General features: G+C 36.3%; 1 protein-coding gene across 1 annotated transcript in view; it reads right to left on the bottom strand.

Annotated features, from left to right (window-relative positions):
• Positions 1-277: 277 nt before the first annotated feature.
• HGF (hepatocyte growth factor (hepapoietin A; scatter factor)) overlaps positions 278-26,734 on the bottom strand; it is a 46,923-nt gene continuing 20,466 nt past the window's right edge. The window contains exons 8-18 of the mRNA XM_010150585.1: positions 16,867-17,041; positions 14,748-14,875; positions 13,158-13,260; positions 11,037-11,176; positions 9,008-9,046; positions 8,456-8,552; positions 6,097-6,171; positions 5,352-5,498; positions 4,557-4,663; positions 2,576-2,721; positions 278-448 (exon numbers count right to left, since the gene is read on the bottom strand). Coding sequence (XP_010148887.1) covers positions 278-448; positions 2,576-2,721; positions 4,557-4,663; positions 5,352-5,498; positions 6,097-6,171; positions 8,456-8,552; positions 9,008-9,046; positions 11,037-11,176; positions 13,158-13,260; positions 14,748-14,875; positions 16,867-17,041 — 1,328 coding nt within the window. The remainder of the gene's footprint in view (positions 449-2,575; positions 2,722-4,556; positions 4,664-5,351; positions 5,499-6,096; positions 6,172-8,455; positions 8,553-9,007; positions 9,047-11,036; positions 11,177-13,157; positions 13,261-14,747; positions 14,876-16,866; positions 17,042-26,734) is intronic.

Here is a 26,734-nt window from a genome sequence, read left to right on the forward strand (position 1 = left end):
TACAAAACCATTTATCACCCAGTAATAATATCTTTTCAAAATTGTTTACCCATTCAAGTATCTTCAGGAGATGTGTCACCATACTTGCATATACTGTTAAGTCATTCCAACATTTATAAAACAACACTGATAGACAAAAACACTAAAAACACCCATAAATATTAAAAGAAGCTCAACAAACTTGACTATCAAGTAGTTAAAAAATTGTTGATCTTTACATTACACATTAATTACATGTTGTCCAAAATCTTTCTTTGAATTGAAGTTGTTGAGTTTTTCAGGGTTTTCTGTAGGTCATCATAATTTTGTGTATCCATCGGGAGTAATATGAGACCCGAACAAAAATCCCAGGACGATTTCGAATGGCACATCCGCGGCCAGGAACAATGACACCAACTACTATCTTCAGCCTGTTCTGTTCACAAACCAAGGGACCACCATAATCTCGCTAGGAGAAAATAAACATAAAGCATGTCAACTTTCAAGATGTTTCAAGGCATAGCTTCTGCCTGTCTCCTGTTGACTAGTTTCTTTTGGGGGTCATCTAGCTTAATGGGGTTATTCTTGTCATAGGTCAAACGCCAGCTTCCAAAATCAGTTTCCATAACCAGGCATTATGCAAACCAGTGTCAAGGTTGGCCTCTGACTTTTGGTTGCTTCCTATGCAAATTCAACCCTAGGATCTAGCTTTACATGTGATTCTAGTGACTTCAGACTGCAGATTAGATGAGCAGAAAGTGAGCTGACTGATAAACATCTTCGTCGTGATAACAGGCTTTGCATCAAAGACTACTGACAGAGCCAGGTTAATATCCTTCTGTCAGTCAATCATGTTGCAAGGCTCCAGGATGAAAATCTATGCGTACTAACAAGGAGGGTGGGGGGGTGAGGTGGGAAATGCCAAACATAGTGTAAGGTAATATTTTGTAGCCATAATTTTGAGGCATACCTTGTTAAAATACTCATTGTCCTTATTGTGAGTTAATGAGACATCTCTGCCCCAGTACATGCATTTAGTGAAAATTTAGAGTACAACCAACTCAGATCGGGGTCTTATTTAGCGTTAAAATACATCCAGTTTCAATTAGATTGAAATCGTAATTTTAAATATCTTCACTAAGATCTGGGACTTGGACATAGATACCGCAGTTTTTACCCAGGCAAAATGTGCATTGAACTTTGCAAACTAGCTGCAAAGCTAGACAGTAAATGTTCATATCAGATAGTGAGACATTGTTTCAAAAAATAAAAGCTGACAATTAGCATTGTACTTTCTCTGGATCACCAGAGAAACAACAATGCTTGACCTTTATTTGGTTTGGGTTCTCTTTGTCTGACTGATGGCAGATTAGTTCCCACATGAACAATGAACTATGTCAGTACCATCAGAGCAGCCCATAAAACACTTTCAGGAGCAGAGTTTTACCTGTCAGTCTGACTTTGTTTCTCTGCCAGTCCTCTACTGAGGAAAGTAGCTTCAAAGGGGAACTCAGGGAGTAGGAAACCATGCAGTGACTAAGACTGATTGATAATATTAATTCAGGCTATTTCTTCTTGTGAGGGAAAACAAAGTGCAGGATCCCCAACAGACTTTCATGCAGTTGTTTCATTTATAAGCCTTGATGTTTCTAAGAGCTGATTTATGATTCAATATTTGATTGTGAAGAAAATACTTTGCAATAACAAAATGATTCTTTGGAATATTAATAATAAACGGAAGAGGCCGCAGCTTGATGAAGACCTTGTTTCCCCATGTTTTGGTAGTACTCCTGGGTGAGGAGAATTTCACTGCTTGGTTATCATCAGTATTAGGAAATCACCTGTTCTACTCCAGATATTAAATGCATAATAATATTCATAACTGCCCACCTTCTAGACATTATCTCTTCAGGCAGGTTTTCCATACAAAAAAAAGATATCTTCCTGTAATAAATGATTTATAGTATTTCTCCTCAGATCTCTTTTCACCATTATTGAAACCAGTCCCAAGCAAAACAACCATATCAAACTATACTTCCACAGAAGCTGTTCCACTGTCCTCACTGATACGTTGCTCAGGCTCGATTAGGGAGACAAAAGGCTCCAGCCTTCCTCCTAATACTGAACCTCAGTACATTTTTGAATCTTTCTTCTTCTTTCATAACTTTATCAACTCTGTTGAGCAGTGACTTTGTATTTTGCATGCAAGTTCTTATCTAAGTAGTTAAACTTGCTGCAACCCTTGCTTTGTACCCAATCAAGCTATTCTGCTGGTTTTAGCCCCTATTCTACAGAACACTAATTTATCTATGTCTAGAAAACTGTTTAGTCACATGATTATATTTAACATTCATGTAAATCCTTTACTGATGTGGTGGTATGGTGAAATTGAAGCAAAGCAACATCTTCCTGTTCTCTGGCAGAAAATAGATCACTAGAAACACAAATTGTTTTCCAATGCAAATGATAAAAATAAACTTTTGTGTATAAGTTTTATGTAAAGAGAATAATTGTAGAAAATCTAATAAATTATTTCTGGGAAATAAATAGCCAGGTTAATGGCTCCTAAGAATGTATTAGGAAATGCAGTATTTACCTCACAAGGTCCAGCACCGATGGTTTCAGCCACAGCACAGATTTCTGACTCATTCACAGTGATCTTCCCTTTCAGATATTGGTTACATTTCTCATTTCCCAAAATAAGCAGGTTTGCTACCCGGAGAAGGCCATCATAGTTAATTACTAGGATTGAAAAGAGAATAAGAACTTTATTCTATTTTAAGGAAAAAAATAATTGAAGGTGCAGTCTGGATAAACGTATTCATGTCACTTCAGTTATTGTACTTTCCAGTACTCGCATTTTTGTCCAGCCTCACTGTTATCATGTATTCATCTTTTGTATTTCTTATATTTGCTACAAATGAGATTTGCAAGAAATTATTTTTTGGTGTGCATGTCTGTTCAGTTTTCTGGGAATTTGTGGAGAAGTTTTTTGTTTTACAAGTAATTGGGTTTACTCTACTGTCCACCACCAGCTTGCCCTGTCATGTCACAGAAATCAGAAAAAGTGAGACTCGGAACGTTGTCACTCCCGTCAGTGGAGCAAGGATTTTTAAACACGAGTTAATGTGTAACTGTGCCTGCCATGGCCTAGGGAAGGACATGTGACTTGAAAAATACTGGAGCAGAGCAGAGTTTTTCTCGTTCTGTGCTGGCTCAGCTACACTGACTGACTTGGTGCCTGCAAGGGCAGAGGCACAGCTTTGTGCAATCTCCATTCATCAGTGTGAAGGTCAGGAAGCAGGAGCCCTGTGGAGCTTGCTCTTGTTCAGCATGTCGAAAGACAAGTCTGTACAAGCTGCAAAGATAAATAAAGGGCCTGGACCTGCCTGCTCTGTGCACAGCAGTCAAAAGAAAATGCCAAGCTTGCCCTTCACTGAATTGTCATCCTGCTTTCTTGAATACAAAAAAATGGATGTAACACTTCTTCTTTCCCTGACTAGGATACTGTCAGGATTATATTAAGTAGTGCATAAAATATATCACAAAGTCCTTGGATGACAGATGTTTTTACTATATTACATAACTCCACAATATTGCAAATTCCTTATCAGTTCTCTTAAGCTAAGCTTTCCTGTGATGCTGCCCCGTGCTCCAGCCCGACTTCCCTGTCCCCCCGACAGCTATTCCCCCCCAGAGGATGGCTAATACCGCCGTGCCGAGGAACATCAAAGGCAGTCATCTGGGAGAGGGCTGGTACAGATTACTTGCCACCCACAAAGAAATGCAGAGTAATCGTTACAAGGAAGAGAGCCTCAGAATTACAGTCTAGTTTCTGCTCTGCTTCCAGGACAGACTATGCTGTTGCTGCTTGCTCAGGGTCTGTGGCAAAACGACATTTGAGCACAGTAATTACTGGAGTAATTATTGTCAACTGGCAGCTATTAACTTTATCATCAACACATAATTAGCCAGATATAGTATTTACCAGACTAAATAAATGTCTGTTCTCCCACATATTTGTATTTACTTCACACAAAAACTGTGTTTAATAAACATCAGTAAGGTTGCAACTTCAAGTACTCAAAAGTTAGGAAATGCCAGAAGACTTAAGGCTGCCTGTGCATCCTTAGTTCACTGGTTCTGTGAACGTTAATTACATGATTCTGTATGAGTTTTTCCACAGAGCAGCCTGCTTTGGGACACAGAAAGAGACTGCTCAAGTAGATGAACTGGAATTTTTTAAAAAAGGGTTAGAACTGCAAAAAATTCTGCTAGATTTTTTAAACATGTAGAACAATATTTTTCTTTTGTTCATTCTTTGAAATGTTTGAATCATTTCACCTGTCACTACAACAAACAAACAAAAAAGAGAGACTAGTAGAAAATATTTCATATTAAATGATATTAGATAAAATGCTGAAAGATTTACAAAGTCGGAAAAAATTGAAACTGCATTTTATAACAAGAAGTGTTGGACAACCATGGCATCAGGCAATACCAGCAGCCTCACCTATAATGACAAGAGGAAGTAAGCTGCCAACGTATTCATTTAGTTTTTAAAAATAGTTTCTTACATCCAGTGTATCCCCATCCATAAACACTACAGCTGGTCTTCTCAGGAATGGTACATCCAGAAATGGGCAATCGGATTATTTCTACAAAATTTGTCAATATGGCAGGTCTGAAAAGAGAAAATAAATAGTAGATACAATGGATTTTACTTAACCTTCTAAAATGTATCTTAAGAATGACATTAAATCTATTATAGACCACAGCAATTAAAACCTTTGCCAATTCTTTTCCTTTCTTTTCCATCTTTGAAGAATATGATGGATTCTTCTACCTATTTTTTGTGCTACAGCTGTTAACTGTCAAAAAGGTTTCTTGAAATGCTGTCACTGTTCTGCTATTTAACTTGGGTTTTCATCTTAAAAGTAAGTAATGATGGCATCTCATTTGAATATATACTTTTGCTAATATGGAGAAAGTTTGAAAGCTCATATATACACAAGGATCTCAGTTACAATCTGGTGCTTATTCTATAAATTAAAAACATATACTAGTCAATGTGAGTTGGTTTTTTTTTTTTAAAAAAAAAAGCAAACACAAACCCAACTAAAAAAAGCTCTCAGCAAACCTAAAGTTATTGGGAAAAATACAGGCATGATTTTTCAGAAGTAACATCTGTTTTTAGAGTAAGGTAGATGAACCTGTGCTTCTGCATATGTCAAGTAGATTTCTTACAGTTGGAAGTTTACCCTATAGAGACATCATCTGCAGTATCAGACAGTAGAGAATTTGAAATCTGAAAATCTTATTTTGGATTTCATCAGTTGAAAATCCTGGAGTAAGCAAAACCGGCTACTAACCTGCTAAGTTTCAGTAAGACCAAATCTGACCCTGCAGGGCCATATACCAGCTGGGAGATATTCAGAACTTGTCTGTGCTTCTCTTCTCCCTTTCCTTTGATATTATGGACTCCAAGCCAGGCTTTGTAGTCTTTCAAATCTTTGTACCTAAATGAGGCAAAATTGGTTAGGGTTTTTCTGAGTGTATAATAAAATAACTCAAGAAATTCTGCTTAATATAATTATGCTAGAAGGTTTTAACTAATACTCTTCACCAGAAATGGGTTTATGCTGCCAACTGCTCTTCCAAAATCAACATACTCAGATGTAAGTTTTTGGTCTTAAGCCACTACATAATTTTATCTTTAACTGTTACTAAAGTCTAATATTTTTTTTTCTAGTAGTATCCAAACATTTAGATCCTTGGACAGAGTGAACCTTTGAACTTTTTGATACTTACCCAAGTTTTCTATGTCATTCTGTCCATTTAAGCAGAAGCACGAGATTATTTTAATAAAGAGGTAATTGTCTAACCATTGCACTTGGAAAACATATTTATATTTCTATGTAAAATAGCCAGAGCTCTTTTAGATTACCAACAATAATAACAGAAAATACCAAAGTCCCACAGGACTTTTACATCAGAAACGCATTTCTAAAGCCAAACAGGAGGGAAAATTGCTGCATTTATGTTGAAGAAATGTTGTGCTGATAAGTTCCCAAAAATAGATGTATTTCAATATTGCAAAGCTACAGAGTACTGTACCGAGAAGGGAAACACTGCCTTGCTGTTAGAACCCACTCTTCTTTTATCAAAGTACCTCCACAGATATGCTTATTCCTGGGGAAAAGAAAAAAAAGAATTACTTTCTACGTAATCAGAAACTTTAAAGAGCACTTTTGCTTCCCACATATGTTTGCTGGTGAAAGATGGCTGACTGACAGCCTGTGAAAACAAGTTTCTGTCCCTTTGCTCTAACAGTTTCAACACTTGTAGCATGACTTTGCAGAGATTTACTCAAAAGTGTATAGACCAAGAGGAAGGAGAAATTCATTTACTTTGTTCATTTAGTGGTTTCAAAGTAAAATTTACAATAAGACACCTAATTAAAAGCAACAAAAGAAAAGGCAAGCTAATTCTCTGTAATATGAACTGGACTGAAACATTCAAGCAAGTCCCCAGACTGCCACCAGATGAAAACAGTACTTGGTTATTATTCATGTAGGTATTATTCAAAACGTTGACCTCAAGGTGGAGAGTTCCTATTTGATTACAAGCCCTATGAGATTTCTGGCCCCACATACTTCAGTTGGAAACAATCTGCAACGTATGACATCCTACATGTGATTATAGAAAACCTGCAGCATAATCTATCAAGTAAAATTAAAGCAATTAAGCATGACAGTTCTTTCAAAAATAAAGAAGACCATGGAATGCAGATTAATTAGTTGCCTTCTTTGTGCCTCCAAAAGCACATTTATTTTCTGCAGCTCTTTGGAAAGTGAATCAGAATTGTCAGCAATTTGGGAAAAGCTTGAAATCTCACAATTTATAAATTCAAATCACACAAATGTTCAAAGCTTTGCAAAGTAATTCTGGAAGGAGCCCAGACTCTATATGGAATTCAGAGACAGCAGAACAACACAGATGCTTGCCTTTCTTCTTTTTTTTTTTTTTTTTTTAAATTGTATTTTGGTTGAGGAACAAAATATGTGGTCCAAAAGGCTGGATTCTTCTTAAAATATAGATTCTGGCCAGTTTTATTATAAAAATGTCACAATCAGGAGTATAAATGTGTTCTTGCATATTCTGTTTGCATCACTAATTATCAAAAGAAATTTACAAGATCACATCATCTGCTTTAGAAGACTGACTAGTGCACATAGGAAGGTTAAACTTATTATTTAAGTGTAGCACAAATCCAGAGCCGATTCCATTAAATGTATCAAATTCATCCAAATATACCTGATAACAGAATTTGGATGGGATATATAAGAAAATACGTCAATGATTAGTTTAACATTTAGAGGTGGGACTTTGTTGCCAAATACCAATACAAGTTTCTAAGTATCACTAAGCCTTTATCATTCATACATGGCAATTCCATTCTGAGGTGCACAGTTAGGTTTTTAAAAATCCTGATGTCATTAAGATTTTGTTTCAGACAACAGTCTGTTTGCTTCCTTGGTAACAATACAAAATAAAACTACATTTTTATGCCCCCATGTAATACTTAAAATATATTTGCTGCTGGAGTATGCCAGGAATCCCTTTTATATAAAAGAATCTGCAATCATTTAAGCACTTATTTGCTTAATGGCATTTTGTTGACAAGCAAAAATATCTAGGTTCGACTATCTTAACATTAGCTATTTGAATTTTAGACACCCAGATGTAATTCACCTTACCTGTCAAAAAGTTCCTCCAACATCAAGGCTGCTTTAAAAATAGTAAAAAACCAAACTTTTCTAGAGAGTGATTCAGCCCACCCATCTGGTTATTTAGTCTAGGAATAGAGTGGTGTTCCTCTAGAAATATCTTTCTGGACCATTTGTTGGACTTCCAGAAAGGTCTAGCTCTGATTGGAGCTCATAAGATGCAAAAACTACCAATAATGGGCTGGACCCCAGATATTTTCTAGAAATGAAGCAGTGTAGAAAATATGGGGTTTATTTTTTCCTTTATTCCAATTGTTCATTTAAAACCTACTTTACAACATGATTTTAAAAGAGGTGATGAATCATAAGCTAATAGAAATGAGGTGTATTTTAGGTTGTACCAGCAGACAAAAAACCCTTCTTTTTTTTTTTTTATGATAGAAGATATGGGGCTGATGCCCAAGTTATGTCTCCCATTATACATTAATGATTCACACTTCCAGCTGATGAGTTATTGCCTAGAGTAATGAACATAGGAAACAGTAATTCTGTGTTCTGGCTTTTACACAGAAGCAAGTAAGATCTGTCATAATGTAATACACATTTCCAGCTGTGCATGTCAGGGTCTTGTTTTACACAATGAAAAGGATATCCCTATAGCTCCTACTTATTTTTTTAATATAGAACACATTTCAATAACATTCAATGGTATGAGCCAAATGGTTTTTACTCAAAGTGACAGTTACCTGTATGTCAAGCTAACCACCCATCCTTCATTAGTTTGTGCTGGGATTCCATTTACAACTCTCAAATGTTTTGTTGAGGCACAAGGAATGACAGTATCTGAAAGCAGGTCCAGAGATCACATTTTACTAAAAACAGCAGTAGGAAACCTGTACAGTTGCACATAAGGACCACAAGAAGGTCAATACTTATAATGGATTAACTTTCCCGCACTACTGAAATATATTTCTAGAGCATCAAAACTACTTCTATAAATATTCATAGGAAATATACAATACATATCTTTAAATAGGTTTATTACAGAAATGTACATAGCTATGAAACACTGAAAATTATTACCATATCTCACCACTGGCAATACAGGATGGTGAGGAAAGAAGTGTAATATAGTTATTCTACACCTTCCTCTTGTAAAAGCAGTTTTTCCCAAGTTGTATGTTGGAGGTTTTTTTCATCTTTAACTGATCTTTCTCTTGTTTCCCAGTGGGAAAGAAATGGTTAGTCTTAGAGGATACAATACAGGTACTGCATAGTATATCTGAAAACTTACTTACCATCCAAGCTGATTGTAGCAGGTGTTGTATCACCTTCACCTAGACAGACACATAAGATATCCTTAACACAAAATTAAAGCACAACTAAAAATTAAATAGAGTAAAAGTAAACAGCAAATGACATATTGTTAATTTTAATATTTCACAGAGTTTAGAACTTCAGTGATTTTTTAATTACCCTGCAAAAGCACAGTTTGTTAAGGATTAACAAGAAGGTAGAATTCCTTTCCAATATAATGAAATAAAAAGAAGCATTCTGCAACATGGGTTTCAAGCACTTCTTGGCTGAATCCTGAATACATCAGACTATCTGTCATGTTCAAATTACATGTTTCATTCAAACCAGCAAATGCTGAAAAATGAAGTTGTGACCTTTCTCTATAAGTTTTCAGGAAGTACAGAAGTCGTGTTTAAATCCAAATCCAATCCAATGAAAAGTTCTCATTTCCTTAAAAACCTTTGAAAATTGAAAAGTCCTTACATGCTGCTATCAGCAAAAACTTATCCCTATCAATATGTGCTCCCCCAGAATATGGTTTGGTTTTTCCATCCATTCCAAGTCCAAGTACAGTTACAATAAGGTTCCTTAAACTTGGTTCAAAATTTTTGCCTTTAATGAGGTCTGCAGAGTGAACTAGAGGTACAGGTGTAGCTACTGGAAATTTACACAGGTAAAAGTTAAACAGTGATCTAACTAGATTTCCATCATTAAGGAAATATATCTATATATAAAAGTATACAGTTCTATACATAGTTAAACGTGTGTGTGTGTGTGTATGCATATCTATACAGATGCCAATTAAGCACATTTAGGAACTGCCAGCATTTTATCTGTGCTGGTTAAGCTGGTTATGAGTACCTGAGTGAGCTAGTAGTAGTTTAATACTAGTCCACAAAGTTACAATTGTAATAAATATATATTCCAGCTCTGGAGTTTGACTGAGGAAATCATAACACTTACCATTGTTGTATACCCTACAAATGATTGTTGTGAATATTTCCTTAGGAATTCATAGATCCAGATACTGAACTCAAAGTGGGTAAAAAATATTTATATTTCTTCATCTGTTGTTTTTTATCTACATTGACACAAATAACCTTTTTCACAGTTTGTTTACGCTTCACATAGATGCCAAAGTATCACCTGAGACTTCAAATATCACTTCTTAGAGATGTTGCAGTTCAGACTATGATGGAAGGCAGCAGATTGCTGCTGGTAATGAATGTAACATTATACTTAACCTCTAGAGATCAGAGACATGCATTCAAAAGCCTGTTTAACAATTTAAATGTTCTCCCAGGAAATAAATTGCAGCAATTCACGAATAAGAACTGAAGAGAAAAATTTTGATCATAAATGTGAATTGCACATTTTTCGGCATAAATCTATCTTTTTTCCACTTAATGTCAGTTTATTATTGAATTCCCTGGGAGTTTTAATTCTGTTTATTTAAGATATTTAGATTTTAACATGTAACTTTGGAGGAGTGATGTCTCTATGTCTTGGCAGGAGTTAAATTATCCCATAAGCATCCGAAAGCAGAATCTAATCTATATAGCACATATACACTTCAGTACATATATAACGAGTTATCCTAACTTTACAAACAAACATGGAACACACAAGGAGACTATGAAGCTTTGTAGCACAGAAGATAACTGTCCTTGGGTTTCTTGTGGCCACAGCCAGCATTCTGACCACTAGATAATTCCTTGTCTCCATCCAGCCCTCATTCAATTGCTAGATCTGTTGGAAAAATGTTTGACCATCTTTAATTGCCCTTTTATGCTCCTGCTGCATAAATAAGCCTTGAAATCTCCAGGCTGGTCAAGGAAAAGGACCCCTTGTTCATATATTGCACAAGCAGCTTCTGTCCATTCTTTCTTGGTCATGCACAATTGATTCCTGGTAGAATTACACATTTTCTGCTGCCACAAGTGGCAGCAGAAAGGTATGCATACACATGTGACATCAGGGCTTTACTGGGACTGCACAGTTGACAATGCCTGAGGCATACCATGTACTCACATCGAGAAATAGGGCAGTAATCCCAGGGAACGAGAGGATCATCTGTGTAACACCAGGGACCATGAAAATCATCATCTGGATTGCGGCAATAGTTTTTCTTCAGTTTACTAACATCTGGTTCTCTGAATATTTGTATATGCCTACAGGGAAAAAAATTCAAAGTGCTGAAAAGCTTTATACTATAGCCCAAATTTTCAAAGGTTAAATGTTGCTTTGCTCCACATTGCAATATTAGCTGATTGAGAAGCCTACAGGTCAGGGTTTAAGACTGGTTAAAATCAAAGGAAAGATGAGACCCAAATATTTGCTGAATCTGGGTCCAAGTTTCCTCTGGTTGGTATTTTAAGCACTGTGTCAACTGGACAGCTGGGAAGTTTCTAGATCTTCCACTCAAAATCTCTGGATACCCTGAGGAGGGTTCTTTACACTGTTAAGAATAAGGTCTGTGTTGCCCTCAGCAAATCTGCAGGCCTCTTCGGGAGCACAGGTACCTTCTCTCTGCAGATTAACCGTTAACACAAGGGAGCACAGAATCTGCAAAGAAAGCTGAATCTCAGTAAAAGGCAAGACATACACAAGAAAGTTAGCAAGGCTGAGCAGCAGGCAAGGAAAAGGATGAATGGCTCAGACAAATTGCAGTGATAGGCCACCAAAGTGGCAAACCTACACAAGGCATTTTAAAGGTGAAAGTTTGGGGTGACAATCTCAAGGAAACAAAGCTCTTTATTTCTGTCTTGTCAGACAGAAACATATTGGCTTCCCGAGTTACAGCTCCATTGCTCTTTTAGTTCATGACCAACTATGCATGCTGCTTCTAGCACACCCATAACCAGAGCAACTGCTGAAGTGAGACAAGTAACTCCCAAAAAAGGTTCCCAGATGGAAAACTTATGGGAGTAACAGAAGAAAGGCTGATCTGTGTTTAAGGTGATGTGAATGCAATTGCATGAAGCATCCAGTAGGTCCAAGCTGTCTCATTTACAGCTAACAAGACTTATCAGAGCTCTCAGAAGTCATGATCTTAAACCCCTGCCTCCCTACATGGACAGCACAGTGGAATATATATGCTGACTCTGACCCTGTGTGGGGAAAACCCCATACAGTCCGGTTGGCATTTCCAGACAGTGCCACTGAAGTCTGCCTTTTGCAATATAGCTTACCCAAAGGCTGACTTACTGACTTGTCCATCAAGTCAGCAGTAGGAATCAGGGACAGCCAAATTCCAGAGGGCAATAGCTAATATGTTGGGCTCTATCACTGCGGTGATTATGAGCACTGGCTCAAGAACAAGTACTGAAAGCAACATAGACATAACGACATCGCCTTCAGAAGCTGAAGGAAAACGAAGGGAAAGCTCTTTCCATCTAGGCCACTAATGTGTGTAATATCTCATATATAGTAAAATTTTTTACAATCTCTGTCTTTGTGTGGTGCCTGGAAGTCATTGTTCTTGTCACCCCTGCATTTATTAATCTATTGTTCTAAACCAGCAGAGACAACACTGAGGATCCTGGCATGACTGAAAAAGTCTTGGAAACTCGCAACTACGTTTGTACTGATGAATCTGCTAATTCATTTTTGCTTGAACAAATACCTTTAAGTAACTTGTCATTTCCTCTACTTGAATATAAAGCCAAAGCAATGATAAACAAGAGAAACTGAATGTTGCTTTAACTGCATTTGATGTCAGTGTCATTGGATTGTAGACTCAAGATTCAGTTTCAGGCTGCAAGGAACTTTACATGACTTCAAGACCAACATCCTGCTTGAAGCAGCATGAGCTATGGGACCAGAATGATGAGATAATCATTTCCTGCTTTATTCTTGCTATCCTCTCATAGACCAAACCTTCCAAGGACAAAGATAGGGTAATAAACAAGTCAATAAACTAAACACTAAGAAGCTTCACAAATCCTGCAATTAGTGGTTAGCTTTAACAAAGACATGTTGCATAATATATTTAAACACCGAAAGAAAAAAAAAAAAAGATAAAAAAGATACTAAAGCTCCAGGGCATAAGGGGCTATTTTAGATCACTGCAGAAGAAAAAGAGATGCCATCTGGAGGCAGTATTTATTCAGGACTCACTGAACCATCTCTTTCTGTTTCATATGTACATACCTACGTAAGTCTTCAATATTCTTGTCCCATGTGGAGCAAGTTAGCCCAAACCTTGTCTTGGACAGATTCCCCATGTAACTTTTGCCATTTCCCCGATAACAATCTGAATAAGAAAGTTGAGACAAAAAGAAGTGGAGAGTGACTGGGCAACACTTGAAAGAAAACTCTTCCCTTCCATCAGTAATTCAAATAATTATAGACAAATGTAATATTAAGCAAACACTATAAAATATAAATCAGACGACTTTATAAATCAAATCAGAAAGAAAATGGGAGGAAGTTTTTAAATTCAGATACGTAATCTCCTGCTTGATGCCTTCATTCTCAGCACAATGGCATTTTAAATTTTATCTTACTTAGATAAACTGGGACAATTTCTTTCATAAATAGTTATTTTATGTTTAAGTTAGAAGGGTCACACAGAATATTCTAAAAGTTGTCTTAAGCGGTTTTACACAAAACGAAGCAAAAATTTCTCCTTAATCCTCCCTCTTCAAAAAAACCAGTTACTCAGCCTATTTGAAACTACTTACCTTTGTGTAGATTCTGGATACTGACAACAGTATATAAGTCTAGACTTAAGTTCTACTTTGGCAAAATCAAAAATCAGTATGACTTTAATTTTAATGTAATTCAAAATCTTGCCTGTTCACTGCAGCAGAAGTCATGTTTAATTCATAAGCTTTTATCGCAAGCCTTCTTGAAACTTTTCAAAAGGATTGTTTAAAATGATCACTACTATGAACACTTCTTGTACAAAGCATTTAATTTCATATTCATCAGTATCTTTATTTTTTAATAATTGATACTTTACACAAAATACAGAATGAAAGTAAACATCCAGTACTTTCTCTGAGAGAACTCTTGCAACTTCAACTCTTTCAAATTTTAAGAGAAAAAATGGCTAAAATTTAAACATTAAGATCTTAATGCAGCCTGATGTAGGGTCATATATTTGAGTCCTAGCCTCAGTTTATGCTGTTTGGCATCAGTTCTCAGGATGCAGTAATACTCCTTAGACTAATACCAAGACCTTGTGGGAAAAACAATATTTGCCTGAAGACTCAGAGTGGACTCCACAGTCAGAGGTAAAGGCTAGAAGCAAAGAGGCTATATAGGAATTCCCATGTGGGTTTTTTTCAGATCAACTCCTTTAAGACAAGGGGGTATATTTAGAACATAAATTTATAAAATTGCTTTTTGTGGCCTCATATTCCATTATAAAAACACTGTGAACCCAAGAAATCAACTCAGATCTGGAAAAAGACCTTTCAGACTAAGAAAGGTATGACAGTGGATCAGTTCTCCAGCTAATATAAAACAGCATGCAGATTCACCTTGTATAAAAATCAGATCCAATATCAAATCTTTGCTGTAGTTTTCCCTGCTGGAATAGAAACATGAACTGAGAAATGAATCTCATTTACACCATGATGAATCCCAAGTATGCAAATAAAGTTAAAGTGGATTTACACAGGTGTAATACAGATGTACTGAGACCAACTTCTCCAGTTTTCAAGCCTGCCTATCTGCTGTTTGGAACAGAACAGCATTCACTTAAAATCACGTTATCACCCTTCCCTCTGTTACCTTGTTCATTTGATACACCACACTTAGGAATCTGGGAGCAATAACCAATACGGATGTTTGGGTCAGTGGTAAAACACCAGGGTGATTCAGATCCATCTGGATTTCGGCAGTAGTTCTCCCTCAAATCCCTATAAAAATAAATATGTTAAATCACAACAGGAATAACCTAAAACCACTGATAAATTCTATTGCTTTTTATTATGAATTAGCATTAATATAGGCTCCTTAATGTCTGTATGTTACTGATCAGTGTCAACTGCAAGGAGACAAGGAGCCAGTAAGAACACAGTGTCCAGGAAAGTATAGTAATTGTAATAATATGGTTATGGGAATTCATTTTCAGTGGACCTATGTTTTGACTGGATATAAGATTTCATTTGAAGATTAACAATATTTTCAATATAGCTTATTTTTAATTCAGGATTCTCCACAAAATTTGCATGCAAGCTGACATTGAATACACCTGCAATCTATTAGAAATGCTTTTAAATACAAACATTACTAAAGTGCTCAAAATTCCCTGCCTTTTTAATGGTTCTGCTGAGTTTAGACAAACAGTCCTGTAGACTGTCAGTGATTCATTTAAGAAACTGAATCTTGGAATATAAAAAATGTATATGGAAATTCTATACAGCTGTTACCTTTAAAGTAAAAGTTAGTCACAAGGGAACATCTTTAAATGTCTCTCGCAGCTTGCATGAAATAGTCAGACCTCTTAAATGTAAGTTTTATTTTTCCATCTCCTGACAGCTGTTGCCGTGTTCTGTGCATCTCCATATTTCACTGTATTTTTCTATCTGCAGCACTTACTGACAACAGATTATGGAAAGAATGGGCCTAATACTGTAATTCATACTCATGTGAGTTTTGAACATGTGTACCTATGGTTCTGTTGCTTTTACTCAAACTGTTGGTCTGAATAGCCACTATGCCTTCAAACATCAGTGGAATAAGCAGTCCTAATATTGTTAGCCTCTCTACACTGCTAGGAGCATTGTTAAAACTGCAGGAGGGCCTAACCCTGCAGCAGCGTTACATGGGTACAGTGCAAACTGGTTTAAGTGGGGGTTTGTCCGAGAAAAACCTATAGGATCAGGCTCAATCACTAACTTCCAGGTGAATTCAAGATGGTCCTGAGATCAACAGAAGAGGCTTAGGATCAGTCCTATTTTCCATTATAGTGAGGATTATTATATTTTCAGTAGATGTGTTACAATGCACGGTATTTGATCAATTAACTGAACAACAGTAGTGAAGGGATTAAGACAACAAACCTTATTTTTTGCTTAAACAAGCTAGTGTTAGAGAAATAATCCAAATTCAGACTGGAATATTTTCTTTACTTGGAAAAATCCACAATATTAAATTCCAACAGAAGCCCAGACTGATATTTAGCTATCAATAAAGACATTTAATACAAAATGGGCTCTGGATCCATGCTGGTCAGATAGGTTTCCTCTATGCTCAGTTTGAAAAAAGGACTGAAAGAGCATGATTAAGGTTACTGTGGAAAGTAAGTAAATTATTCACATCCTGGGAGTTTATGAACTGTACAGAAAGGTTAGATGACCAGTGGTCCTTCAGATAAAAGCACTCCTATACATGCAAATATATTTATTGATGAAATAAAAAATGGATCAAAAAGATGGAAAATAAGTGTTGTCAAATACTATAATTGTTAAGTATTGCCAAGGAGATAGCATTTAGGTAACCTTTAGGACATATCAAGCTAAAGTCAGTAACCAAGCTGTGAACAAATACTTAACTCCATGATAGTAAAACAATAGTAATGTACCAGCACTTTTGGGATTCAGGTTCCCGTCTGGAAAACCTCTGTATACTTTACAATCAATTACATTGGTGAATACAGGCTTAAAGAAAAAGTGCATAAAACCCCCTACAATTTCACACAAGTTCCTCTAGAACTAATATTTTGAGATTTGAAGAACTGATTTTCCCATATTCAAATGGTTTCTAGCTTCAGCAAGTTGAGTGAATGCATCAGAAGTCACAGAGCAGGGACAGGCATCCTGTGGTCTACTTTGGTAGCATGAATTTCTAAAGAATCCAAATCTAAACTCTTTTCCCACTGTATTAATACCCACATATCCCTACTCACTTGCACTTGAAGTTCTCGGGAGTGATGTTGTGCTGGTGAGGAAACTGGGAGTCCCACCGCTGGCACTGGATTCCACTCCATATGGTGTTGACTGTGCCACGGTAACCCTCACCCTGTCCCTGAATGCATGTTGATGTCTCAGCTGCCGCCTCTGTGCTGTTCACAACGCTTTCATCTGCAGATTCAGAGCAGAAGTGATGTTTCATTTTCTTATGACTGAGTCTGGCTCAGGATGTCAGGTTTAAACTCTATATTGCGGTTCAAATTGTAATAATTGGAGTTCTTTGGTGAAATTGCCAATTTCTTGTCTTTTACAGGATAATTTTCTCCTCTTCACATTCACATAACCCATAAGTCAAAATAGGTGCTAGACCTTATGGTAGTTTATCCACTTGCAGGCAAAAAATCTGCAACATTTAAGAGCTTGTGTTTGGTGAGACACCTGGCCTATGCTATATCATTGGAGGTCAAAAGATAGTCTTAGTTACTCTTTCCATTTCAGCAAATACTTTCTCATTTGCTTAGCTTTACAAAACTGCATGACCACCCATCTGCACACTGTTAAACATCGTAATACATGTTTGCAGGATTAAAACTTGGTTGGCTTTCTCCAAAGAACTCTGAAAATATCAAGTCACAGGAAAAAAGATGCAGATTAAAAAAAAAGGGAAAAAGATAAATCTTATTATAATGTAATTTTCTAAATCCTCCTTGAAGTTTCTCTTATTATGCCTCATATAGTTAGAGGGGACAAAAAAAAAAAAAGCGCCCAGCTTTTGGAAATCAAAGATCAGTATTCTCTACAGAGAGACAAATGTTTTAAAGACTAACAAATTCATCAGACTCAAGATCTTTTACAGATGTTGATATGCTCTGCATTCACCATGGTGTGGGCTGTCTTGAACCAAATTCAGAAAAACAGTGGTTTTTTAAATGACTCATTCACATAACTTGAAAGCCTTTTTATTTCTTATGCAATTTTCATGATTGCAAATTAATGGCACAGATATTGCATCAGATATATACAGAGTAGCACAAAACTAAATACACTACAATAAGAGCAACACTTCTACAATGTCCCAAAAAGCTCCCAACATAATATTTTTGTAAGTAACTACCCATCTGTTGGCAATTGTTATTGATCACAGGACTAATTTTATTAATTACTTTAAAAGTATGAGTTGCCAGCAGTAAGTATGTTAATAAAGTTTTAAAATTAGTTTTCTTCAAATGGTTCAGCAACTTGAACAATATTTGTGTATTACTCATAATATAGTTCATTCCTGGTAACTTGAGCCAGTTCTGTGAACTTGCAGAGAATATGGATCTTAGGAAAACCAAATGTCATAACAGATGGGTTTGGCTGATTTGCAGTCTAATCTTCTACATTAAAGATCAGTTCCCTGTCAGATAACTTCAAGTTGTGCAGTTGAATTATACACTTCTCCACTCTGGAGAAAATTTCCCTTTTTCTCTTCATCTGTTTGATGTTTTTACATCAGTGTTTCACAGTCAAATTATTTTTTTGTCCATTCTTCCCAAGGCACTTTGTCTGATAAGGCTGTCCTGTTTCAATGGGATTGAGAGTTCCAAGCTCATTCCAAAGTAAAAAGGAAATGGCACTGCAAGTATCACAAGCAGGCTTCTGCAGGCAGCATCCTTTGTAGTGGCTTCATCAAACAGGTTTGCAGCTAATAACTGTATTTTTAATTATTAATACTCTCTAAATAATAGAACAACAAAATGGCAAATTCATACATCTAGTACAAATACATAGCTGCACATTTCCGTATTTCATCATGATTAATATTTGAAAACAAAATGGAATTATACTATAAAATAGCTCTTAAACTGATTAGATTGAACACAGTTGTGCCATATTCAAAAACATACTAGTCTTTTCAAAAAATATGTGCAATGCTTTTATTGAAGAGGAAAGAGATGTGATGTATAATTTGGAAAAAAAATAAAGAGTTACCTACCATGATAAGTTTCAACATACATATGGCATCTTGGCTGTATAATATGTCCTAAGTAATTTAATAAATTACAACTATATACATTTAGCAAAAATAATTCTTAAATAACAGTAATAATACATGGAAGTTCAACATAATACAGGCTATTTCAAAGGCTTTATTTATACACAGAAGTTACTATTTCAACCATATAATACATCTACTCCATACTCAGTTATACCAGGGAAAACATAATTAGGTTGGTGTTCATGTATCATTCTATGTAAATTCTATGTATTTCAGACATTTTTTAAATCATATCTGAAATCAAATAACTAATGCATCGATTGATTTAAGCAAGAGCATAGTGTCATTTTGTAGAGCATTCCTTCTTAGACGTCTACAGATACACAGCTCATCACTAAACCTTACACTATCTGCCTGGACAGTGATTTCACATCCTGTTTAAAGGAACCAGACAAACTCAACTTTCACATTGTCCTGAATACTTGCACAGCCAAGCAAAAGACTTACATAAAAATGGATAAGAGAAAGTATTTTAAAATCTGCCACGTATCATGGGTTATCTGCTACTACTACATTGTGTCAACTCTACATAAGAATTCTAGTGATGAAGAGGATCACTAAAATGTTTTTATTTGAATTTAAAAAGCAATTCTATCATTCAAAAATGTCCACAGAACCCTCCCCAAGCTCTTATTTCTATACCACCTGCATTTCCTACAATGTATAATTTCAAACATGACAAATGAGACTCCAAAATACTTCTGCAATCTAATTCTGGAATTCTGAGGGCTTGTGTCCTCAGAAACAACCTTTCCCATTCTTGCTCTTGAGTCACACAGAAAGCTCAAAAATTGTCAAAAAAGGCTCAAGAAATCATTCAGCTAGTGATTTCCACAAACAGGCATGATGGGAATAGCATTCCTGTTCATGTGACTGAAAGGCGGGCTGGATGTGTACAGGGACATGAAAAAGTTTGAGGAGCAGTGCCTGTCTCACCAGGCATTACAGAGGTGCTCTGCAGACCTTAAGTCAGTTGCTAAACTTTAAGAAATGCCCAGGTTGTCCAAGCCTACAACTTAAGTAGTCATGTCCATTCAGTATTGGTCTTGTTCTTGAGGCTAATTACTCCTGTCACCTACATAGATAATTTTCTAAAGTTTAATAGCTCTGAGCATGAATATCAAATGTGCAGAGCATTGATGAAGAGTCCTGAGACCCCACTCTCTTACAAGGCATAAAGAAGATCAGGCTAAAAATCAGGAAGGCTGAATTCCCACCCTTATCCTAGCAATTCCTCTAGGATATAAATTAAGACCTGCAACTCCAAAGGCTTGATCCAGTGAGAGACATGAATCAAGTTAGAAGATGAATTTAAATTCAATATGCAATCTTTACGATGCAGACATATAATACTTTAATTTCATATTAGAAGTACCCTTCTTTTTTGAACTCCGATTCAGCTTTTATGGTTCTGAAGTGAGACAAAAAGTACTGTTAAAGGAAGACCCCACAAAATATCATCTTATAAAAGACTACTATTTATGATTTAATAATTAGATGTTGCTTTTTATTCCTGTATGGAACTTCATTATAAACAGAAGAATTTGGCAATTGTCCAGCAACATTTGGCTACTTTTGAATGCTGTTGTAATTTTTTTTTTTTTTTTTTGGTATTCTGGATGACTCAAATTAAGCATGTAATTTAGAAGGCTACTTGAGGATTTCCTGTTAGTAGCATTTCTACCTTCACATGTTCACTCTGAAGTCCCCAAGCAAAGTGCAATAATGCGAAGGTTCCCTTTTTTCCATGAAATTCTCCCTATTTTGATACTTAAAAATACATAACTTTATTAATAAAGGCCAGCTCATGCATTCATAGATGCTTAAGTAAAGAGATGAAACATTATCCAGAGTTTCATGTGTAAAGCCACAGATAGTTGTCTTAGTCCTGGTTCTCACAGTAATGCCAGCATGAGGGAATCAGCAGGGGCCTTGAGTCATTCTACAGCTGAAGTAACCAGTCAGAGTACTATTTCTGTCTTTAATCCCAATGACCCAGAAGAAAATCCTGCACAAATTTTAGGTCAATGGTGAAACTCCTACTGACTTAAAAGAAGTTAGGGATTTTGCTGGAGTATTCCTGTTCTTTCATGGTAATACTATCTATGTATTTTTTGAAAAAGGCATAGTTGGACCACAGGCAGAGTCCTAAATTACTTCAAAAAATCCTACTTTTTATTGTTGCAATGTCTTTCCTAGTGTGTCAGTCAACAAAAGGAAAATGTGTCCTGATCTGCAACAAAATATTTTTAAAAGTAAATTTTGAAAGATAAGTGCCTAACCCAGTAAAGAAAGTACTCTAAACACAGCAAAGCCCTCATTAAACATGATCCATGTGATTCTGCAAATGTCAGTAAGAAACGTGAGTGATGTCATGGGGAGAATATGCTCATGCTCTGTTATATTGCCTCCAGGCATCCCTACCTCAAGCAATGTGATCTACAGTTCTGGGTAGTATGATAGTGGCTCTTCTTTCTTTTTTTTTCAACATGTTTCCTTCAATGTACTATGCCACAGTATATGAAACATGGAGGGGAGGAGGAATCCAAACCCAAACACTGATTCCTAGTGTTTTGGGTTTTTTTTCAGTAAAAGAATATGAGAAAGTAAAGACATAAATTAGACCCAAACTCAAGAACCACAATACTGAAGAACTCACTATCACCTAAATCGGGACACCTACAGTTCATTTGTCCTTGAGCACAAAGAGAACTTTCCAGGTTGTTCCAATATCTACAACTAGGCTTTAAATCCAAAAAACTTCCAGATTAAATAAATATTTTAAAAAACTGGATCAAAATTTTTACCATTAAGAATTCTCTGCAGGTTCAGAAATTGTTAATCTCACATTCAAAGCTGTCATAGAAATGATGAAAAGGATCTGAGAAGGATCCTTTCTGAAGAAATGTAGATTAAACTGTCGCATACACAATGAGTGCTGGATCTCAGCTACGCCTCCAAGTGAAGTGAGGTGGAAGGCACCACTCTATCAGCTACTAAACATCAGTCTCTTTTCACTGCCTCCTTTCTATAAACATCCTTATCTTACATAAATATTAAGCTTCAACTGAGTGTCACTTTTATATGTTTACATACTATGATTCAACAAATAACTCTTTAATCAGAACTCCACATTCAAATGGACAGTTGAAATCTCTGCTTCTAAAGGATAAGTAATCTAATATTGGTGACTCTTTGCCTTCCCAAAAGCTGTAGGCACACCGCAATGCTTCATTTGACACCTAGATTCTCAATTTTGCTGTTTCATTACTTGCTTTTAACCATAACCTAGACACTTAGTGAATTCTCTCAAGGTTTTTCAGGCTCCAGTCACCCCTGCCTATTGCCTATGAGTACTGATAGCAAAGGCTAAATCTGTGTAATCAGATGGGTTGGTTAGAAATCAGGTAGGCAGCAACCAAACACTGTCCTTACCACAATAATCCCATAAAGCTCTGCAGCTCTCAGATTCTTCCTCATTTGTGGGTCTCAGCACCTCTGTCATAGCCCACATCCGCAGAAGTGAAGCTATCCTTTTTCTTTTTTTTTTTTTTAAAAGCAATATTAGTTCCTCACTCCTATCTTCTCTTTAGTCCATGTCCTCATTAATGTCAAAGTAACCATAATTTTCCTTTTTCATATTTGCTGTCACTGCTTCCATTTCTTCATTTTAGCCTACACTTCTTTATTGCTGTTATAGTTGTCCTTTTATCCCCTCTTCTAACTGAAAGTTGTCTCAAGCCAAATCCACAGACACATATGTGAGCAACTTCAAACCAATCCTGGGGTCCCTGAAGTCTTAATCCAGATCCAATTTTTGCAGCTTGAACCATCTCTAATCCCTAATTGTTCCTGTCATCTCTTTCTCACAGCCCTGGCTGGAAGCCACACTGTTTAAAGCTGCCTTCTGTGCTTGGAAATAAAGTTACAATGCCCTCCTGTCTCTTCAGTCTTAAAAACATATTTATTTTTTGAATGCTTCCTTCCACTGACTTTTTTGCTGAAAATTTTGTATATGAGCTGTTGTCAGCATTTTGGCTATAGAGCATACTAGCACTCATGACATGTAGCAAAAGCCACAAGCAGCATGCTGCCTTGTGGTCACTCCCTCAAAGAGGGGACACCTACGTTTCTGTATACGGTCCAAGCAGTTGGATTTGCAAAGCATTTTTTCTAATTAGTATTTCTTGTAAAATATATAAACAGTCCTCAGCATAGGAATTAAAAACCTGTGTGAGAATCCAAACCACAAAGTTATAAAGACATATAACTCATGATGTTTTCTTTTTAGTATAATGAGATTGCACACAGCCACAGCTTCAGCAAATGGAGCAGCCACTGAAACCCAGAATGGCCTAGTGTTTTGGGCTCCCTGCTAGGAAATGGGAAAACAGTTTTTCTATGTGCCTCAAGAAAGACAGAAAACTGAAAACAGGATTCTGATATTTTGTGTTGGTGTTCTGGTCACTGAGCTGGTGCTGTAACAGTAATATCAGCAATAAATTCCTTCTTTTGGGTGATAAAGGAAAGCACTAGGAAGCATCACATCTTCTCTAGAGGGCAATGCACATGCCTGTGCTAAACATCCTTTGAAAATATCTGCTGGATTAAGCACTTTCAGGATCACTACTTTTGTATTCTTCCTCATAGAGATTTCTTAGGTAATCTCCAAAGACCTACAGTTTTATGCAGTGAAAATACAGTTTTGCATGTGAACTTTCCACTGATCTCAATATACGTGGCAACGGAAGATGAAAGAAAGAATTTCCAATTAATTCAGTCAACTTTTGCCTAGAAATGAGACAAAAGGCTTTCACAACATTAAAATCATGGCATTGTGGGTTTTTTTTTTTAATTTCATTTTGGTGATTATCTTTACTTCAGGACTCTAATTGTGTCTTGGGTAGACAAAGGTAACATCACAGTAGTTTGTAGGAGATCTCCCACCCTACTATTTTCTAAATCTTAGGCCAGACTGTACATAGTTGCACGGACTCTAAGCTTATGTGACCAACAAAGCCAGATGTGAATCCTCAGAACACTGACACATCAGCTCAGGAAATGCCAAAGGATAAAGGTTTATAAAAGTTGCTTTTGTGAAGCGGTCAGCTATAACTTAGGGATACTTATTTTTTAATCATAAAACCACTTCTACAAGGAGAAAATAACAAATCTAGTATGCTACCTATGATTTATATGTTATCTAATAATTAGAGAAGTGAAGGAAGCATGGATTCACTAAAACAAACAAACAAACCAACCAACCCCCTACAAAAATTTAAAAAAACCAAAACAAAACAAAACAGTCCTAACTTGAAGAATTAACTAAAAAAGGTTAGGGGATAATGTGTTTAAATTGAAAGTGGGGAGGTTTAGATTAGATATCAGGAAGAAGTTCTTCATGGAGAGGGTGGTGAGGCACCGGAACAGGTTGCCCAGAGAAGCTGTGGATGCCCCATCCCTGGGAGTGTTCAAGGCCAGGCTGGATGAGGCTTTGAGCAACCTGGTCTAGTGGAAGGTGTCCCTGCCCATGGCAGGGGGGTTGGAACTAGATGATCTTTAAGGTCCCTTCCAACCCAAACTATTCTGTGATTCCATGAAAACTGAAAAGTCAATTCAATTATAGTGCTAAGCAAGACCATGGTCACAGTAGGAAGACTGAACTTTCCCCGTTCTCAAAGATTATCAATACCTCTAGATACAATTTCATGAATTAGTACAGTAGTTCACAGGCAAGACTTTCAACATAGGTGTGACCTAATGGGTGCCTGACAAGCAGCAGTCCTGTTAAATTTCTTCTGTCTCTTGAGAACCTGATTACAAGCATTGCCTGAAGTGGCAAATTAACCTCACTTTTTTACAGTGTTTTCAACTATACCTTATATTAAATTTAAAATGACAGACAATAGTGCAAAATAAGTTCAATTCCTCTCCTTCAGGAAGTACATAAGGAGTATTCTTACTCAACCCTTGATTTTTTAAAAATTGACTAATTGCTAAGAAGTGACTGATATTCCAAGACATTACACTGGCCTAAGCCAAGAATAAGCAAGGAGGGAGCATTCTGAACTATTGGTGATGGAAGCAGAAAACATGGCATAATTTGGCTTGGTAAGAATTCCAAGTGAATACGGAGAATTCCATGCTTCCTTCTTTCATTAACAACTGCTCATACATAGAAGTTTATGCCAGAGCCATTCCCTCTTCATCACCCAACCATCCCCTGCCACTATTTATATATATGATAATGTTATATAAAAAAATAGAGGATTAAATTATGGAATCAGACTTTTTATAAGATCCACTATGATTTCTGTTTTATCTGCATTTTAGATACCCTATTCATGGTTTAAATTGATTTATATAACAATAACAACAAAATGCAGAGAACCCTGAAAATTAAACAATCACTCTTTTTATGCTTATTATTTTTTGTTTGTTTGTTTTTTCCCTTTTTTTTGAATTTTCATGTATATCCAGTTACAGGTGAGCTTTAGTTTTCTTTTTAATAGAACTGATTTTTTTCTTCTATCTTCCTCCCAGAGGAGCCAAATTAATTTTACAATGACATAAGCCTACTGAAGTGACATTTAGAGCTAGAAGAAAAGCAGAGTGTCTGGCTTCAAGGATTTTTTTTAACACTTAATTTTGGTCAAAACTGAAGCAGGACAACAAAGGAAATTGTAATTTCCAAAACTGCAGATCTACGAGAAACTGACTTTCTCATGAGCTAGCGTGACACTGAGTTTCACTGAGCAATTTTAAAAGCTTCCTTTTGCTTCTGCTTCACGGAAAATCCAAAAATACTGTTTTCCCTTTTTTGCTGCCTGAATTCCAGGGGGCTTTACAAAGGGCTGGGGCACATGAAGCTGACAAGATTTTACAGTATGGATTTATTTAAAGTCATGCCTCGATTTCAGAAATTGCCTTTATTCTCAAGATGTTATAAACGAAGTATTTTGAGTAAAAAGAATAAACAAATCTGTCTAGGTATTATGAGAGTGTCCTTAACATCACACTTGTACATTGATTATTTCACATGTCAGTTCAGTAGGGGAAACAAATTAGACCCCAAATCTGGCAAAGATAAGTATGGGAAATAAGAGCAGAGACTGTCACCTGTAGATCCCACAAGCTGTGAATGAGGTAAGTACTTTCAGGGATGTAAATCTTAGCTTCCTGATTAAAGCATGTCACAACAAAACTTAATTCTACCATCTGCCTCAACCCAGCATTACAATGGAAGTCTAGAAAATTTTATCCAAGTTTTCAAGGGAGTTTTACTTTCCTCATTGTCCCTGTACTGCTCATTTAAGATATCTAATTATCTAAGTAGAACAAAGTTGTCAGAGCTACCACCAAAGTTAGGAGGATCTGTGCTTTGAAGATAGAACATGCTGCAGAATGCTCTGAAAGTTCTGAACTAAACTGGGCATCCAATATTTGTATACCTTAATGTTACTTCGATTCAATTCACTGCCTGTAAAATGAGGGTAACAAAAGTCACTATCTTGTATTAGACTTATGAAAATTAATTGTGTGTGGAGTTCTTTGATACTGGAGTGTTGAATATCACAGAGAAACCCATGAAGAAATTAATAATTATGTCTTCAGCAAAAGGCTGAACAGTGTGCAGAAATTGAAGCCTAGAAACGTAAAATGTGTGAGAGAAAAACAAAGCAATGAACAGCTATTGATGAAGCAATAACTGCACTGAGCAGGGAAGGTGTGCATACATCTACTCCCAAATTGCAATGCAGATGCCCAGAATGGCCAGACTAATACTATACATGAGATATCTATGATGATGCCTCATTTTTTTG

The sequence above is a fragment of the Eurypyga helias genome, unplaced genomic scaffold, assembly GCF_000690775.1.
Source record: "Eurypyga helias isolate BGI_N326 unplaced genomic scaffold, ASM69077v1 scaffold13564, whole genome shotgun sequence".
Classification (NCBI taxonomy): domain Eukaryota; kingdom Metazoa; phylum Chordata; class Aves; order Eurypygiformes; family Eurypygidae; genus Eurypyga; species Eurypyga helias.